The following is an 18550-nucleotide window of genomic DNA, read 5'->3' on the forward strand; positions in this document are numbered from 1 at the left end:
GGGCTCAGTGAAGTTAGCAGGCCAAAAGAAGCACATACAGTGCTAAAAAGCGGGCACGTCCTGTGCTACAGGCACTTAGCGGAGAGACGAGAACTAGGAGTCGGATTCCTGATTAATAAGAATATAGCTGGTAACATACAGGAATTCTATAGCATTAACGAGAGGGTGGCAGGCCTTGTTGTGAAACTTAATAAGAGGTACAAAATGAAGGTTGTACAGGTGTACGCCCCTACATCCAGCCATGATGACCAGGAAGTCGAAAGCTTCTATGAAGACGTGGAATCGGCGATGGGTAAAGTGAAAACAAAATGCACTATACTAATGGGCGACTTCAGTGCCAAGGTAGGCAAGAAGCAGGCTGGAGACAAGGCAGTGAGGGAATATGGCATAGGCACTAGGAATAGCAGGGGAGAGTCATTAGTAGAGTTTGCGGAACAGAATAATATGCAGATAATGAATACCTTCTTCCGCAAGCGGGATAGCCGAAAGTGGACATGGAGGAGCCCGCACGGCGAGACTAGAAATGAAATAGACCTCATACTCTGCGCTAACCCTGGCATCATACAACATGTGGACGTGCTCAGCAAGGTGCGCTGCAGTGACCATAGGATGGTAAGGACTCGAATTAGCCTAGACCTGAGGAGGGAACGGAAGAAACTGGTACATAATAAGCCGATCAATGAGTTAGCAGTAAGAGGGAAAATAGAGGAATTCCAGATCAAGCTACAGAACAGGTATTCGGCTTTAACTCAGGAAGACGACCTTAATGTTGAAGCAATGAACGACAATCTTGTGGGCATCATTAACCCTTTCGCTGTCACGGACGTACCGGTACGTCATCGCGCTTCCCCCCCACAGTGTCACTGACGTACCGGTACGTTCTCTATCGCGCGTTCAAAATTGCGCGCCTGAGCGCAAAGCTGGCGCTCCCGGACTTGGCCACGCCATCTGTTGACTCTTCCTACAAGTTCGTATTTTCGCCCCGACCTGTGTTAGCACATGTATTGAATAGTACGGTGCGACTGCCACGCCCCCCTCTCTTTTTGCTGAGTGGCGCGGTGGCTCTGCGTTCGCTGGATCATGCGTTGCGCGCGTGTGGTTATGGGTTCAAGGGTTGTTCTGCCATCTCTGCCGGTTTGAAGGTTTTTATTTTTCTTCTGTTGGTGCGTCTGCTACGGCACGTCAAGTTCAGGCGCACGCGTCGCCGTTGCCTCTCCGAAAAGGGTGACTCGATTGCTGCTTTCGCTCTCTAGCCGCACCCTTGCTTCCGACTTCCAGTAGTAAACGTAAAGCCCTTCGAACTTTGTTTTAGCCTTTTTCCATCTCCCTCTTCTTGATCACACAATGTACCATTTATCTCAGTTGCGCGGGCGACTGAAAGCGCATCCTCCCTGCGCGCGGTTACTTTCGGATAGCTGAGCGGCGCGAGACCTTCGTCTGTTCGTTGGAGCGGTGGCTCTTACGATTCAGAATACGAGCCGAGCTCGGATTTGGACTCGGACAGCGTCTAACGCGACGAAGAGATGAGTTCCGCATCGTCAGATTCGGATGTTGAACGGATGTTAGTGTCAGGCTTATGATGATGATGATGATGATGTTTACTAATAACAGCTGCAGAACATTGAAATGTGCATATTGCATTGACTATGTTATTTGTATACCAATCATAATCAAAAATAAATTGCTATGTTCATTCCCTGTTATGCTCGTTCCCTGAAACCAAGCCGACACTGGGGGTGCATCACGGCCAGAAAGGTCCGACAGTGAAAGGGTTAAGGAGTGTGCAATAGAAGACGGTGGTAACTCCGTTAGACAAGATACCAGTAAGCTATCGTAGGAGACGAAAGATCTGATCAAGAAACGCCAATGTATAAAAGCCTCTAACCCTACAGCTAGAATAGAACTGGCAGAACCTTCCAAGGTAATCAACAAGCGTAAGACAGCTGACATAAGGAAGTATAATATGGATAGAATTGAACATGCTCTCAGGAACGGAGGAAGCCTAAAAGCTGTGAAGAACAAAATAGGAATTGGCAAGAATCAGATGTATGCATTAAGAGACAAAGCCGGCAATGTCATTACTAATATGGATGAGATAGTTCAAGTGGCTGAGGAGTTCTATAGAGATTTATACAGTACCAGTGGCACCCACGACGATAATGGAAGAGAGAATAGTCTAGAGGAATTCGAAATCCCTCATGTAAAGCCGGAAGAAGTAAAGAAAGCCTTGGGAGCTATGCAAAGGGGTAAGGCAGCTGGGGCGGATAAGGTAACAGCAGATTTGTTGAAGGGTGGTGGGCAGATTGTTCTAGAGAAACTGGCCACCCTGTATACGCAATGCCTTATGACTTCGAGCGTACCGGAATCTTGGAAAAACGCTAACGTAATCCTTATCCATAAGAAAGGTGACGCCAAAGACTTGAAAAATAATAGACCGATCAGTTTACTGTTCGTTGCCTACAAAGTATTTACTAAGGTAATTGCAAATAGAATCAGGAAAACCTTAGACTTCCATCAACCAAAGGACCAGGCAGGATTCCGTAAAGGCTACTCAACAATAGACCATATTCACACTATCAATCAGGTGATAGAAAAATGTGCGGAATATAACCAACCCTTATATATAGCTTTCATTGATTACGAGAAAGCGTTTGATTCAGTCGAAAGCTCAGCAGTCATGGAGGCATTGCGGAATCAGGGTGTAGACGAGCCGTATGTAAAAATACTGAAAGATGTCTATAGCGGCTCCACAGCCACCGTAGTCCTCCATAAAGAAAGCAACAAAATCCCAATAAAGAAAGGCATCAGGCAGGGAGATACGATCTCTCCAATGCTATTCACAGCGTGTTTACAGGAGGTATTCAGAGACCTGGATTGGGAAGAATTGGGGATAAGAGTTAATGGAGAATACCTTAGTAACTTGCGATTCGCTGATGATATTGCCTTGCTTAGTAACTCAGGGGACCAACTGCAATGCATGATCACTGACCTGGAGAGGCAAAGCCGGAGGGTGGGTCTAAAAATTAATCTGCAGAAAACTAAGGTAATGTTTAACAGTCTTGGAAGAGAACAGTTTTTACGATAGGTAGTGAGGCACTGGAAGTGGTAAGGGAATACATCTACTTAGGACAGGTAGTGACTGCGTATCCGGATCATGAGATTGAAATAATCAGAAGAATAAGAATGGGCTGGGGTGCGTTTGGCAGGCATTCTCAGATCATGAACAGCAGGTTGCCATTATCGCTCAAGAGAAAAGTTTATAGCAGCTGTGTCTTACCAGTACTCACGTACGGGGCAGAAACCTGGAGGCTTACGAAAAGGGTTCTACTTAAATTGAGGACGACGCAACGAGCTATGGAAAGAAGAATGATAGGTGTAACGTTAAGGGATGAGAAAAGAGCAGATTGGGTGAGGGAACAAACGCGAGTTAATGATATCTTAGTTGAAATCAAGAAAAAGAAATGGGCATGGGCAGGACACGTAATGAGGAGGGAAGATAACCTATGGTCATTAAGAGTTACGGAATGGATTCCAAGGGAAGGGAAGCGTAGCAGAGGGCGGCAGAAAGTTAGGTGGGCGGATGAGATTAAGAAGTTTGCAGGGACAACATGGCCCCAATTAGTACATGACCGGGGTTGTTGGAGAAGTATGGGAGAGGCCTTTGCCCTGCAGTGGGCGTAACCAGGCTGCTGCTGCTGCTGCTGATGATGGTAGCATCCACACAACAATGGTTGCTTGTGTACTGTAAAACGCTCACATTATGCGGCCTAAAACTCGTGGCACGGTGCGAAAACGCGCTCGCAGTGAAAGCAAAACATTGTGCGCGGACATGCATGCAGACGCGCAGCCGGTCGCTGTGAACCTGTGCGATCGCTGCATTCAGGCTTCATTCTGTTATGCTCCATTTGGTTATACGGAGAGCCCACTATAAGAACATATTTCACATAGTTCACTCTTAGCATTTGCCTACCTTTCATGCAAGAATCCGGTTCTGGAGACTCCATCGCAGCGACAGCGCGCAGTGACGTTCACTGTACGTATTCGGTAAAGAGATAGCGTCTGTAAACGATTCTGTGCTTTCAGTTTGCCCAAGATTATTATATTGACAGTCAAAAACTTTCCTCGTTTTGAGAGTACTTACATAAATGTCCAGGAGGGCTGCTGCGTGGTGTTTTTGTTGAGCGCTGTAAGCGAAACCTATGAGGTGCGCGCCGCGTGATCCCTCATACTACGCGAGGGAGGCGCTTCCGACAGATGGCGACTCCATAACTCCTCGCCGCCAATATACACAAGAGACTGTGAGGTGCATAGGGAAAAGCAGCTAACTAATGTGAGCAGGTGCTGTCTACCGTATTTACCTGAATCTAACGCACACCTTCTTTCTGAGAAAATGGGTTCACAGATTGCCTGCACATTACAGTCAAATGCGAAACCAAAACCATGGTGTTGGCAACAGCTTACCATCAATCGTCTTATGCACAGTCATTGCCATCAGCAAATGGCTAATGAGCACGATTTTGTGAAGGTTGCTGTCAGTTCAATTACTGCTCGACTACGATCTCGAGTGGTATTTTCAGCCAATAATCTTTGGAGATACAGTCACACCTCTATATATCGAACACGGATATATGGAATTAGTGCCTGTATCGAACACTTTCTGTATCACCTGGAAAATTGCATGCGTTTAAAATTTTTAATTTAAGGGGGGAGGCTACCCTCGGATACCAACTTTTGTGTTTATTGAGATATCTTAATGATATTTTCAGGATATACTCATAGCAAAAGCATTAGTAGAACTACAAAATTCCATGCAGTTATGTTCACTGGTTCTCAAGTTACTGCAATATGTCAGAATGGTGCACATAGTTTTCTCATTCCAGGCCTGGAGAATTTTCAAAAGGTGCTGCAACTGTGAAATCCACTATGATGATTCCGAGATGGATACCTCAGGGCAAGACAGAGCCCTTTTTTAAAATTTCCTTGCTGAAATATTTTAGCAGACCACCGAATTTAGTGTTGGTGATTAAGATTTTATCAATCAAATTTTGATTGAATATCACAAATCACAGACACAATACATAAAGAAATGGTCTTGTCTTGCCCTCCGAAATTTATTCAGATACACAATAAAAGAACTTCTGGAAATCTGATGAGCCATTACAGAGATATGGCTGGAACAAGCAGCCTCACCAGCCAAAAAAGTCATATTGAGAAAATGAACTTCGAAAGTTTTAAGCACATATATTGGTCTAAAATGACCCTGCAGCGTAACTTGGGATTTCCTTAGGCACTCTCTTCTTTTGCTGTCTCTACACCTTCTCTTGTGATCGCTTCTTGGCCTTTTTCAAGCGCAGAGAATCTTTCTCGGCTGCCCGTTGAATGGCCAGGTGGCCAGGTGTTAGCCCCGCTTATGAACATAGCTCTTGAGTGGTCCTGTGGCAGCCAGCATTATATCTTAAAACTGCCTCATGCAGTGCTGTCTCCACAGAAATCAGCGAAGCATGCTGCTCTTTGGGCATCAGGGACCACAGCACGGAGTGAAATGATTCTGATGCATTCTGCGTCTTTGCTTCCAGGCAGCGTTGCAGAAGAGTAGCCTGTGAGAGGCACTCACAAACAGGTAGCAGTGCTTCTGCAACATGCCCTGGAAGATTGTACCGATGCTTTGGAGATGGCTTACCATCACTCTTGCTGGTGTAATGACGACACCACGAGTCTGCACCTTCGGGACACAAGTTGTGGTGAGGATCCTCGTCCATCGATGTCACATGGTGGTACGATGCTATCATTGCACGCTGCACTGCAGCCACATCGTTGGAATTGTTCTGTAGGGCCCAGCCATAATAGTCGGTCAACTTGTCGATGAGGGCCTTTGTCAGCCTGCCCTTCCCTCCTAAAGCCTTGTCACTTTTCTGCACAAGGTTGTGCAGTGCTGTCCCCATCCTCTTCTGGACATGGTTCGGGCATTCCTCTTTCGAAATGGGGACCAGTCCATAAACATTTCCTTGTACAAGGGCAGAGAAGGTGGCATATCTCCATCAGCATTGTGTAACGGAGGTGGTGCTTTGGCACTAAACTTGAGAAAAGGATCACAGCTGCTTCAACCTCCATCCTCCCAGACTTAGAGACAGTGTTTTTCTGGCACACATGATCCTCCTGACAGCTTGTGTAGCCTGGGTCTCCAGGCTTCGGTCTTACTTGGCAACCAAGGCACCCGTTCGATAGAACAATGGCATCCAAGATGAGGCCCGTATGATATTCAGTTATTGCACTACCTCCAATATGGGACATGTGGCCACGTTTGAGCCATGTTCCATCAAAGTTTACTGTGATACCCCTGCTGAAATATGGATCCATTTCCTTGCAGGTGGTTTTCACAGCAGAAGCAGATTCTGCATAGAACTTGTCTTTGCACTGTGTCTGCGGTTCCTTGAATTTCTTCAAGCGTTTTTGAAAAGTCTTATGATGCAGGCCACGATGGGACACGTTCATCACTGCCCAAAAGTCATTGGCGTCTGTTTGTCCCTTCCCTATCAGTTTTATTGCTACAATGGCTCTTATATTCATGTCAAAGGCCATTGAGTCATCCTGACGAGCAGAACTCCATGAGCTTGCAACTACTCCACAATATAAACATAGCAGCTCAAGCTTCCTTGCAAGTCATTAGGTGCCTCCTTGAACCTTCATCCCAGTCGCGAAGCACCGCTGGCACGGGGTCCCGGATAGCAGGTCGCCTAGGTCATCCATTTGCACAAGGAGTAATTTTTCGCCTTCACTTATAGCGGTGGCAGCTTCAGGATCGCACTCCATTGCTTGAAATTTTAGCTCTGTCGCTGACATAGTGCTAAGTCCTCATTGCACAGCAGCCATTTTTTATCTGCTGCTTCTTTCTCCTCCCACATCAGGAAACGTGTTTTCAAGTGCACGGTGGACGACGCGATTGCACTGTCAGAGGCAGATGAAAGAGTGGATGTGGACGTGCTGTCGATCAGCACGAGACACCAGGCGCACTCGTCACAACAAATTCTTGTGCCGGTGGAGCAGGAGTCATGTTGCTAGAAGCATCGATGCAACCATGCTCTTGCTTAGGTGAAGCAGAAGCTGCCCCACAGGAACCATCGGTGCGAACATCGACGGCGTGCGGGCGAGTTTCATAGAACGCTTCCTTGCACCGAACACGTGTAGCGTCTTGAGTTTCTTTGGGCGCATCGTCGCCGACCGCACAACATTCGGCACGCTAAACGCACCAACGGTCTCGTAAAGACGGTAGAAACTTGGAGAATATGCGGACGGCTGCAAAGGGCGCCAGCGATGGAGGAGCCGAAGCAGACGACTGCCAGACGCATTATGCAGGATTCCACTATGTCATCACACGCAGCAGCCAGTGGAGGTCGCGGGCTCCACCGTGTCCTTGAGGAGCGCCCGCTTCGCCCAATCTCAGCCTTGCGTCTCAGCGGCGGGAAACTTGAAAGCTCTCACGAGCCCTCCAATCATGAGCGATTTACGCCTCTCGCGCGCTGCCGGGGGTGGCGGGGAAAGAAAACCACAAGAATGCACGAACAAAACAACACCAAAATGGCGGCGCTGAGCGGTGGAGAAATGGCGTTCGCGCCGAGTAGGGGTATTTTGAGCGCTTGCTCGCCGCTCGAGGGCTGTTGCAGCTCCTTATAAAGTTTATTTGAAATAGTTTCGGGATGAATTAGATGTTGATATTTACAGAAATGGTAGTTTATAAGACATACTGCCCGAACATGTGGTTTTCCAAAAATTGACTTTTTCGCGATTTTGTTATTTTCTAAGGCCGCGTCCTCCCTTAAACGGGGTCAGACGTAAAATGGATATCGAACTCCGCTACCCCAGACTATGTGCACTTTGTTGACAGGCAGTGAGCTTTCCCGCAACACCCTCAAAGATAGCGGTGGTACTATGGGCGTCCCCGACTGCTGCGATTGCACAGATTTGAATCTGGCGGCCTACGCATGCAGCGGCTTGGCTAGTTCGACAACGTCAGTGACGCATTGCATTTGACGCACTGATTCCTCGGTGCCGTATCTTGCAAGGACTGGCGGTTCGCATCCACGAAGACGTGTGACAGCGCGCGCTCACTGGGCTCACTCATAGACGCCTTGGCAGATGCCACTTAATACTTTGTTATTGACAGTGTTTCAGAGTGCTTCGATTGACGGACTTGGAGATTACAGCTGAAGTAGCGGCCAAACGAAGACGCTGCTGAGGTTGATTTCACAAGCGCTGATGTTGCCCCGTTCCCGACTTAACTGGTGCTGTAGCTGCTTTGGCCCTTCCACGCCGCTACTGTGGTGCAATAGACGGCACCGGTCTATCGCTTGTGGATTGTTTAGACTATGTTGAGGATTCCCTGTTTAAGCAGGCAGCTGCCAATAAGAAGCAGGCTACACTGCTGCAGTACTTTCAGCCAAATAAATAAATACTTTGTGTGAAGCTTCAATGCGTATTACCTGCACCACGATTGGGGCACTATCGGGGATCGTTGTTCGGAGCGCGTGTTCGGTTGCGCTCTGCACATTTGGCCTAGGCCACCCCAACTTTGTGCGGCTGACGAAGTTACCGCTGCCTAGGCTAATTGGGTGTGGCACAATCGATTGCATGCTCATTGCTGATGAAGTCAGCGCAGCCTAGGCCAATTGCACGTGGCGCAACCGATCGCTCGCTCCGAACAACGATCCCTGATCGCACCCTTTGTTCATTGATTGATATGCAGAAGCTTTTGATGTGTTTTTTTTATGTGATTTTATATATAAAATTCTGGCTATATCGAACTATTTTGGAATCATCGCGCTGTTCAGTATATCGAGGTTCGACTGTACTATCACTTTCGTAAGGTTTCGCGTGTCTCGGCACCATATGCGCCAGCGTAAATGGCCGCCAGTATTTATGGTGCTCTGCCAAGTTTGCTATCTGCGCACAGTGCCAGGAATGCTGCCGGAACCATCGATAAGTGACATTAAAAGTAATAGTAGTATCATTTTATGTGATTGCTTGAGAATACCGCCCCTGTATGCATGGTATCTGTGGACAATGAAGTGCAAATTGTGACGACGACGCATCGCTTTCATTATAAAAGCTAATTTTAAAAAAATTTTTCCTATCTGTGAAGATAAATGCGGCACGTCTCGTTTTATTCTTATCGTGAATCTGGGTACATGCTATATTTTGTTGCGATAGCAATCATATAGACACTCCAAGCGCACTTCTGCCGTCATCGTCATTGCCATGATGTTCCATATAAAATCCAAACAAGATGACAGTGTGGCTGTGCGCCATACACTGTGTGTGCGAGTGAAAGCTTTTGAGGGTCAGCCGATGATCGCGGCTCAATCTTGCGCATGCGAAGGAGGAAGGTGGAGCGGAAACACACCGTCTTCTGCCGCATGAGAGGCACGGGGTGAAGGCGAGGGAGGGGGAGTTGTTCTACTCCGACAGCTGCGACTTACGGCAAGGCTGCGTGGCTGCCATATCTTGCAAGCGATCTGCGACGTGGACAAAGTGTATACCTGCACGGGCCTCATATTCAAAGTGATCTGTGATGTGGACAAAGTACGCGGAGTGCCGGTAGCTTCGTATGCACTGTGCTTTCAATGTTTAGTTCGCGTTGCAGTGAGAGACAGCACGAAGGTCAATTCACTGGCTGCTGCTGTCGTGCTTACTCACTCCAGCATTTTGACAGCGAGTTTTCGCGGTCATTGAGTGAGATGTGTTCATGTTTACCTGTGCGCGTGTGTCACTATGCTTGTTAATTTGGTTAGTAAGTGAATGTTTGCTAGTTAATACGGCCAATAAAACTAATATGCTTACTTGGTATAACTGTCTGCTAATTTGCTATTGCAATCGGTGCTTCACCTTTCAGGCGAAACTGCGACTTTCTTTATTTTATAAATTGGGTGCATGTTACAGTCAGTTGCATCTTACATTCAGGTGCACTTCTGTTTTCTTTCTTTAAGCCCATGGAAATTGGGTGTGCATTGGATTTGGGGGAGGGGAGGTGGAGGGAAGGGGGCTTAGTAGAACCGGGTAAATACGGTATGTGAGTGGCTTGTGTAAGTAAGGTCAGTCTTTTACTATGCACTACAATGATGATCACTACGATCACTATGATCACTACGGTGATTAAAGCAGTCGCTGAATTGTTGAAGCTCAGTGTTATTCCTGTGTGTATTTCAATTCTTGTTTGATTGAAATTTAGCACTGGTAAATCATATGTTGCAATGCTTGTAAATGAACTAACCCAGCTCTCTCAATTGATTGACACAGGGGGACACCTGGCGGACACCAGCCTGGTGTGGGAGGTGCCAGGCAGCGGAGGGGGCACAGAGCAGGAGGCCGAGTTTCCTTGCCACAGGGCAGTGCTGGCGGCACGGTGCCCCTTCTTCCGTGGCGTGATCCAGCGACGGACCACCACCGCTAGTGGCAGCGGTGCAGCGTGTGACGCGGGAGGGACCACGCCTGGCGGTCGCATGCGTGTAGTCCTTGACGCCGGTGTGGTTCCCGTGCGGCATGCACGTGTCCTGCTCTGGGCTCTGTATCAGGACACAGTGGACTTGTCCATGCTGCCTTGTTCATCTGGTGGATCGTTGGCCGACGAGTTCATGGAACTCTATCAGGTGGCACGGCTCATCGAGGTGGACTCGCTCGCTCAGGGTGAGAAGCGAGTATACTTTGCAATTTTATTTATTGCCATTGGCTTTAGTGGCTTCATTACGAGAATAAGTGGACCTAGTGACATTAATCTGGCTTCCTTGCCATTTGAGCCTGCTGATGCTCGCCACAAAGCTTAGTTGCTGCTTAAGTGACTGGGAATCTGAGTAGAATGAAAAGGATTAGGGTAGATACACAGTAAAGGCACATATTTCCAGCTGCTTGCTTTGAGATATACATACATATTTTTACATGAACATGGCAAATGGCATGAGAACATTAAAACATGGCACGTATATGTGAACATTAAAGGGGTCCTAAACCACCTTGGCTTGGTGAAAAGAGATGATGTGTTTACACGATTGTAAGTCGACCTATATTTATTTAATTTGAAAATCTTAAGTGGGGGGGTCGACTTACAATCGTAACCAAAACATGGCAACGCCAAAAAAGCGAGACTGACAAGATATCAGGGGAGCTACAGCGTAGTTACAATTTTATGTTTGCCCTAAGGCCCTACCCGCAGCTTTTTGCTATCCCGCACGTTTGCTTTTTGGAAGGGTTTTTCAACATTTTTGAGAGTTTTACTATAGTTTTATATTGCACACAGCACTTATGGGGGGGTGGGGGTGTCGATAGCTTATGGAGGTGAGTCCGTCACGTTCGCACAGAGGGTGAGTCCGTCAGTAACTTCGTGGCATCATTCAAATGTCTCATGGAATATTGCAACTTTGGAACTTAGCTTGGCAATATTGACACGTGTACTTCTTTATCTTTTCCGGGTGACCTTTTGTCACTGCCTAACAAATGTTATTGCACAGCGCAGGACGTGCCTGCATGTATTGGAAGTTTCTGGAATGTTATCAATTGCTCTATCCGCTGTCTATCACCGAACCTTGTGTGACCTGATTGCATGTATGCGCGATGCGAATAGTGTAGAACTTTGTGGAAGACACGCGGGTCCCAGCGAATTACTCTGGAACATTCGACGACTGATGTATAAAAGCCGACGCGCTTGACCCGCTGATCAGATTTTGACGATTTGAGATTTGATTTTTGAGATTTTGACCGGCGCTCTCGGGCCGGCCGCGTTGGACGTCGCACTGGCGATGGGCTCGTTGACTGCTGCTGCGGTTTGCCAGGAGACAGTTCCTGCGTCCTGGGAGAAGGAGGCTGTAGCACGGCAGGCTGCAGCACATCGGGAGACAGCAGCTGCGGCGTGGCAGGCTGCAGCGTGGCAGGCTGCAGCGCCTCAGGAAGTTGCGACGTGGCGGGCTGCAGCGCATCAGGAGACCGCGGCTGTGGCGTGGCAGGTGGGCCTGGTTCCCAGGTGCCCTTCTCCGGAACCCTGGAAAGCTTGGAGGCATTCCACGTACGGCCGTCTCCAAGTCGGAAAGAGGCTGGTCCCCTCCTCTTGATCACCTCAGTTGGTGAAGAAAAGGCACAGTCTTCCTTGAACCGAACGGACAGTTTTTTGATACGGACAAAATCGCCTACGGCTATCTTCGTCTTCTTGGCGGCTCTCCTTTTGTCCGTGTAGTGCTTGCTGCTTTGCTGCTGATGCCTAACTCTTGGACGAAGTCATGCCAACTCCTTGGCTGGGTCTTCAGCAAATGCTGGTGCTGAGAAACCCACGACATCCAGCCTGGTTCGGGGCATTCTACCATGCAGCAGGACTGCTGGGGCGACCCCGGTGGTGGTGTGCGGAGTACAGCGGTAAATGGCAAGGTATTCTGTGACAGCTTGCCGGAGTGTTCGTCTTTCGAGGAGTGAAACTTGAATGAAATTCTTCAATGTGCGATTAAAACGTTCTATTTGTCCATTGGCTTGGGGGTAGTATACTGAAGAATGTGAAAGACTGATGCCTCTGTTTTGCAGGGAAGTGATGAACTCACGCGAAGTGAACTGAGGTCCATTGTCACAAACGATCTCTTCCGGGTAGCCTTCACGGGCAAAAACACTTGTTAAAAAGTCTTTCACGATGCTCGTGGACACTTCGCTGCAAAAATACACCTCTGGCCATTTAGAATGGTAGTCAACAAGCGTTACAGCAAATCTGCTGTTGTAAGCTGCATGCTCCAAAGGACCAACAATGTCTAGGCCAAGCTTTTGCCACGATCGCTCAGGCCATTCAACAGGTTGCAACGGTGCTGGTGATGTTTTGGCGGACTTATCTGCCTCCAGGCAGATGTGGCAGTTTTTTACTGCCGTTTCCACTTGCTTATCCATTCGTGGCCACCAGAACCGCTCACGCAGTCGCGCCTTCGTGCGCGTGATACCCGGATGTGTCTCATGCGCGGTGCCTATGATCTGAGCTGTGAGGGAGGACAGAACAATGAGGCGCTCTCCACGCAGAAGCAGGTTATCGACAACAGAAAGTTCTTCCCGAATGGCGTAGAATGGTTTCGCCTCTTCTAGTATGGACTTCTTGGGCGGCCAGGAACTCAGCACGAATGACTTGACGGTTTCCAGGCAACTGTCGTCGAGGGCGGCCTGCCTGAACTTCTCCTTAGTCACGCTGGCTGGCTCAATGAACGAGACAATTTCTTCCTCCTTAGCAATCTCTGCCTCCGAGGTAGGTGCTGGTAGCCGAGAAAGTGCATCTGCTACAGTGTTTGTGGATTCCTTGCGGTATTCAACAGTGAAATTGTAGCAAAGCAGTCGGGCACTCCAGTGTGCGATTCGGAGTGGGCGTCTTCCATGTCCTTGTGACGACAGCAAGGACACCAGTGCCTGGTGGTCTGTTCGAATTGTGAAATGGCGACCCCACAGGTACGTGTGCCATCGCTCACACGCCCAAATGCACGCAAGAGCTTCTCGTTCACCGACTGAATATTTTCTCTCTGCAGGCGACAGTGTACGAGATACGAAAGCGACTGTGCGGAGCTCGTGGCCACTTTGTTGCTGCAGGACTGCTCCCAGCCCACAGTCGGACGCGTCGGTCGACACAATGACTGGCAATGACGGATCGAACATCTGGAGGACTGTACTCGACGAAAGCATTTCCTTGACCCTCCGGAAACTGCTGTCTGCTTCGGCAGACCGGATGAATGGCTCATTTTTGCGAAGTAAGACTCTCATAGGCTCAACCACTTGTGCCAAGTGTGGAACAAACTTGGAGTAGTATTCTATGAGACCCAGGAACGAACGAAGGGTGGCCACGTCAGTTGGCACGGGTGTTAACTATGGAGTCTACTTTCTCTGGAAGTGGTGAGATCCCACGTGCAGTGACCTTGTGCCCCAGAAAGGGAAGTTCTGGAACGTCGAAAGGGCATTTGTTGTTCAGCTTCAGACCTGCGTTCTTGATCTTTTGCAGCACGGTCTTCAAGTTTGAAAGGTGTTCTTCTGCGGTCTTGCCAAAAATGATGACATCATCAATGTAGAACAACACGCCAGGGCAGCAGTCAAGGATTTTCGCCATCATCTTTTGAAATGCCGCTGGGGCAGAAACCAACCCAAAGCAAACTCTTTTAAAATGGAAAAGGCCATCATGAGTGATGAAAGCTGTCAGATCCCTGCTGTCAGGGTGCAAGAGAACCTGATGGTAAGCGGAAGCCAAGTCAAGTTTGGAGAAGTGTGTAGCGCCTACCAAAGCGTGAAGCAGCTCCTCTGTATGGGGCAATGGGAAACTGTCTGGAACAATAGCTTTGTTCGGCTCTCGAAGGTCTACGCATATCCTGATGCTACCATCTTTCTTGTTAACAACAACAATGGGGGACACCCATTCAGAAGCATCGATCCGCTCGATGATGTCAAGGCTCGGCAACCTCTGAAGCTCATTTGATACTGGTGACCGGAGAGAATATGGCAGACGGCGAAGCTTCGAAGTTACAGGCTGCATGCCTTGCCGTGTCTTGATGCGATGCGTGAACCCCTTAGCAAGACCCAACTCTGGACTGAAAAGTGAACTGAACTCATGTGCTAAGGCTGGCAGAAGAGCTTTGTTACGGGGCTGCATGCTTGACGGTGTGGAAATAGAACAGGATAGCGGGTCAACAACGGTCGGCTGCGGAGCAACGAACGTGTATAAGCACTTGAGAGCAGAACCCTCAATGCGAAGATCCAAGGCTTTAATGCTGTCAAGACCGATCAGACAAGTTCCTTGGTGAACAACATAAGAACGTAGCGACGCTGTGCGGCCTTTAAACCGAACGTCTGCCTGGAAACAACCTAGCACTGGAATCGGCTGTTGAGAGTAGTCAAACAGACTAACATACGGAGCAGGCTGGAGTGGAATGCTCTGAAAATATCGACTGAATTCTTGCTCCGACAGAATTGAAACAGACGACCCTGAATCAACAAGGAATGTCAAAGTAACATTTGCGACTTGCACTTGAATATGAATTCCGCTACGCGCGGAACGTTGCACAGTCAAAACTTCCTCAGCACTGCTGGATGACGAAACATCTTCATGAAATTCAACTTCACGGACTCGGCCTTGCATTTGGGTTAGCTTGCGGTTGCATACCCTTTGAAAGTGGCCCTTGCGACCGCAAAACGAACAAGTCTTGCCTTGCGCTGGGCACTGCGGCGCTGACGCGATGTGGTTCCGCGAGCCGCATCGGAAACAATGTGGCGAACCGGAGCGACTACTCTGTGCTCGGTTCCACTGAGGGGGGCAGTTCCGCTGCGGTGCACGTGAGCCGCCCGCGCTCCTCGTTAAATTCTGCTCTAAGGTGGCTGCCAGTTGTGAATTCCTTTTTTTCTAAGAATGCGACGATGGTTTTCGACGCTGCTGCAATGAAATTGCTTCGACCGAAGCAGAAAGCTCCTTTAGCTCTTCAGCCGCCTGCTCAAACTGAAGTGCAATTCGAACAGAATTCTCAAATGAAAGTGTGGAACCCTCGAGCAGTAACCGCTCACGTACGCGAGTGGAAGCTACGCCGGCAACGAATTGATCCCGCAGAGCATCATCTTGCGAGGCAAACGAACAATGTGACGCTAGCTCCCGTAGAGCGGCAACAAAGTCATGAATGGACTCTCCTGTGTGTTGGCTGCGGCAATGAAAGCGATGACGCTCGATGATAATGTTGCGCGACGTCGAAAACTGGTGCCGTAATGCGGCGAGTGCAGAGTCGTATTCGTCAGGAGTGGCCACGACGGACTTGTCATCGGCGAGTGCTGCGGCACTTGGCGCGGCCGGACGTCCTGAATACACAGTCATAACTGAATATAACAGTCAGATTCTAGCGCAGGCTATTTCTTATGTAATTCCGACTGCCTCTCCAATCTTGATGCAACATCATAAGCTCTGTCGAGAGCAACTTGCAGATATTTTTCTGGTAGCGTTACTTTGAGGTAATTTAGGTGGTGGATATAATCGTTGTCTTCACTGCAGATTCTTCTTATTCGTTTCGCTTGTACAACAAAAATGCCTTGCTTGCAGTGTCGCGGGTAATGACTGTTGTAGTCTGAATATTGCTGGCTATCCGTAAGCTTCCGGTAAAGTGTCGTTTTTAGTTTTCCGTTTTCTATGTAGACCGTCGTATCGAGGAAGTAGATTTGACTAGGAGAGTGGTGAGCAGTAAATTTAATACTCGGGTGAAAGCGATTGAAGTGGCTAATGAAATTGGTTAACGTGCTTGTGCTGTTTTCCCATATTATAAATATGTCGTCAATGTAACGCAGATAGGTGTGGGGTAGGATTTTAACAGGTTTGCTTCAAGTTATCCCATGAAAATGTTCGCATAAGTAGGAGTGAATGGTGTTCCCATGCTAGTGCCAAAAGTTTGCAGGTAGTGAATAGAATCGAATTCAAAATAGTTGAGCATGAGAACTAACCTAAAGAGTGACAAGTAAACTTCAGGAGCATGTGCTTGAGGATCGACTGCGAGGGATTTCGATATGGCTTCAATTCCTTCACTCATGGGTATGTTAGTGTAAAGGGCAGAAAAATCCAAAGTGACTAGAATAGCATGGTCGGAAAGGATTTGGTTGGGGTTGATGCCGTCGATGATTCGAAGGAAGTGCAGCATGTCTTGAACAAAAGATGGGAGGGTGGTGGGGAGATTCGACAGGTGGAGATTGAATAATTTAGACAGTGACTCAGTAGGTGTATTGTTATTAGACACTATAGGTCAACCTGGGATTTCTGCTGTAAATATTTCTTCTACGGGAACCGTACGTATTTTAGGAAAAAGATAAAAGCAGCCTGCTTCTTTGTTCTTGGGCATCGTAAGCAATATTCAGATTGCATGATTAGTTCCCTGGGCAGGAGCTCTGCTATTGTGCTTTGCACAGTATTACTGTAGTCTGAAGTTGGGTTAGAGTCAAGTTTTCTGTCACGGGTGTGGTTGCTCAGTTGTTTGGAGGCCTCATTCTTGTACTTTTCTATGGGCCAGATTACGATACTACTGCCTTTGCCTGCTGGTTTTATTACAATATCATTTCTTTCTGCAAGTTCTTTAAGGATTTGGCGCTGAGCGGGGGACAAATTTTTGCGTCTCAGGCTGTGCTGCGTCGACTCTAGGATTTCCTTTGAGATTAGCTTTGTATATAAATCAAGGTCTAGGCACTGTTCGGCTTCTGGTGTCCACGAGCTAGGTGGTCTAAGAGGGTCTCTATCCTGTTTTCCTACATCTGGCCTATCGAAAAACAACTCCTTGATGCGCATGTGCCTTGAAAACTCTGTTATATCTTTGTGGAGTTCGTATTCGTTTACTGCGTTGTTCATGGGACAAAACGTTAGACCATGTTTCAGGAGATCAACTTCATCGGAGCTTAGACTCTGGGATATGTCTACTATGTTGCTGCAGTGCTCTGGATGCCTGCTTGTATAATGATATGGTAGGACTGGCTTATTGCCTCTCGGCTGATAACTCCAGCAGGCCTTTAGTGGGGAAAAGTTCCTTCTGCTCATTCAAAACTTGTAAAACACGCAGTAGTAACATAGTGTTTAAATAATTATCTGATGAAGTCATGTGACCACAAAGTGGAAACCAGTTTCAGAGATCAGGGAAGCAGTACCACTGCTAGAGCAAAGAAAGTCGTTGTGGTAGCATAGATTCATTGTATTTCACATAATCTCAGAAAAATAGTGGTAAAGTCGGGGCAGACGTGGTTTTCTCTGCCCCTCAGCGTCTACAGAAGCTATGCAAACAGGTTAATTCAGAGAACAACAAAAGGCACGCATGTTCTCCTCAAACATCACAAACAATTTGTAACCTGCACTCATAACATTGTCTATGCCATTCCACTTTCGTGCAGAAGAACGTATTTTGGTCAAACCAGTAGGTGCATCAATGAGAGACTGAAAGAGCATCAATATAATGTCACTAGGGCAATCTCGGGTCATTTGGGTATTCATTGCCGAGATAGTTCCTCCAAACCCATGTTTGAACGTACATTTATTTTGTATAGGGCTTATAGCAGGATGATAAGGAAGATTGTGGAGGCCTATGAAATTGCAAAACTAGAGGAAAGGTGTGTCAGCAAGCCACCAGTGTTGCTATCTGAAAAGGAGATACGATTCCTCAGTTTATCATTGTAACCATCGCAGTATATGTTTTCACCATGCCTTGCACACGTGTACGGTTCATCGACATGCACCACTGAATGTTCTTTTTTGCTGTCACGTTTGTTTCCGCCTGTATGGTATATATTTATCTATGCATGCGAAAATAAAATCTATAGTTGAAAGTAGTGCTGTCTCTGTGTATCTGTTTCTTTCTACGTCCTCGTTCACTCGCGCTTACACACTCTATATCATGGATTCAAACCAACTAGCCCGCTAACGTGCTTTAACCAACAACACTTAGTTATTTGCATTTGGTTGCTTGGTGTTTTTTTTTCTCCCCTTTTTTTCTTTTCCTTTTTCTTTTATTTATATATTTATTCCATTTCAATAATTTTTTTTTTTTTCATGAGCACCGTTTTC

General features: G+C 47.6%; 1 protein-coding gene across 3 annotated transcripts in view; it reads left to right on the forward strand.

Moving 5' to 3' along the window:
• Nucleotides 1–18550, forward strand: part of LOC126533185 (BTB/POZ domain-containing protein 7) — a 139575-nt gene that overhangs the window by 46254 nt on the left and 74771 nt on the right. For all 3 annotated transcript variants that reach the window (XM_055071638.2, XM_055071639.2, XM_050180452.3), the window contains exon 6: nucleotides 10291–10677. In XM_055071638.2, coding sequence (XP_054927613.1) covers nucleotides 10291–10677 — 387 coding nt within the window. The remainder of the gene's footprint in view (nucleotides 1–10290; nucleotides 10678–18550) is intronic.

This window comes from Dermacentor andersoni, chromosome 7, assembly GCF_023375885.2.
Source record: "Dermacentor andersoni chromosome 7, qqDerAnde1_hic_scaffold, whole genome shotgun sequence".
NCBI classification, from domain to species: domain Eukaryota; kingdom Metazoa; phylum Arthropoda; class Arachnida; order Ixodida; family Ixodidae; genus Dermacentor; species Dermacentor andersoni.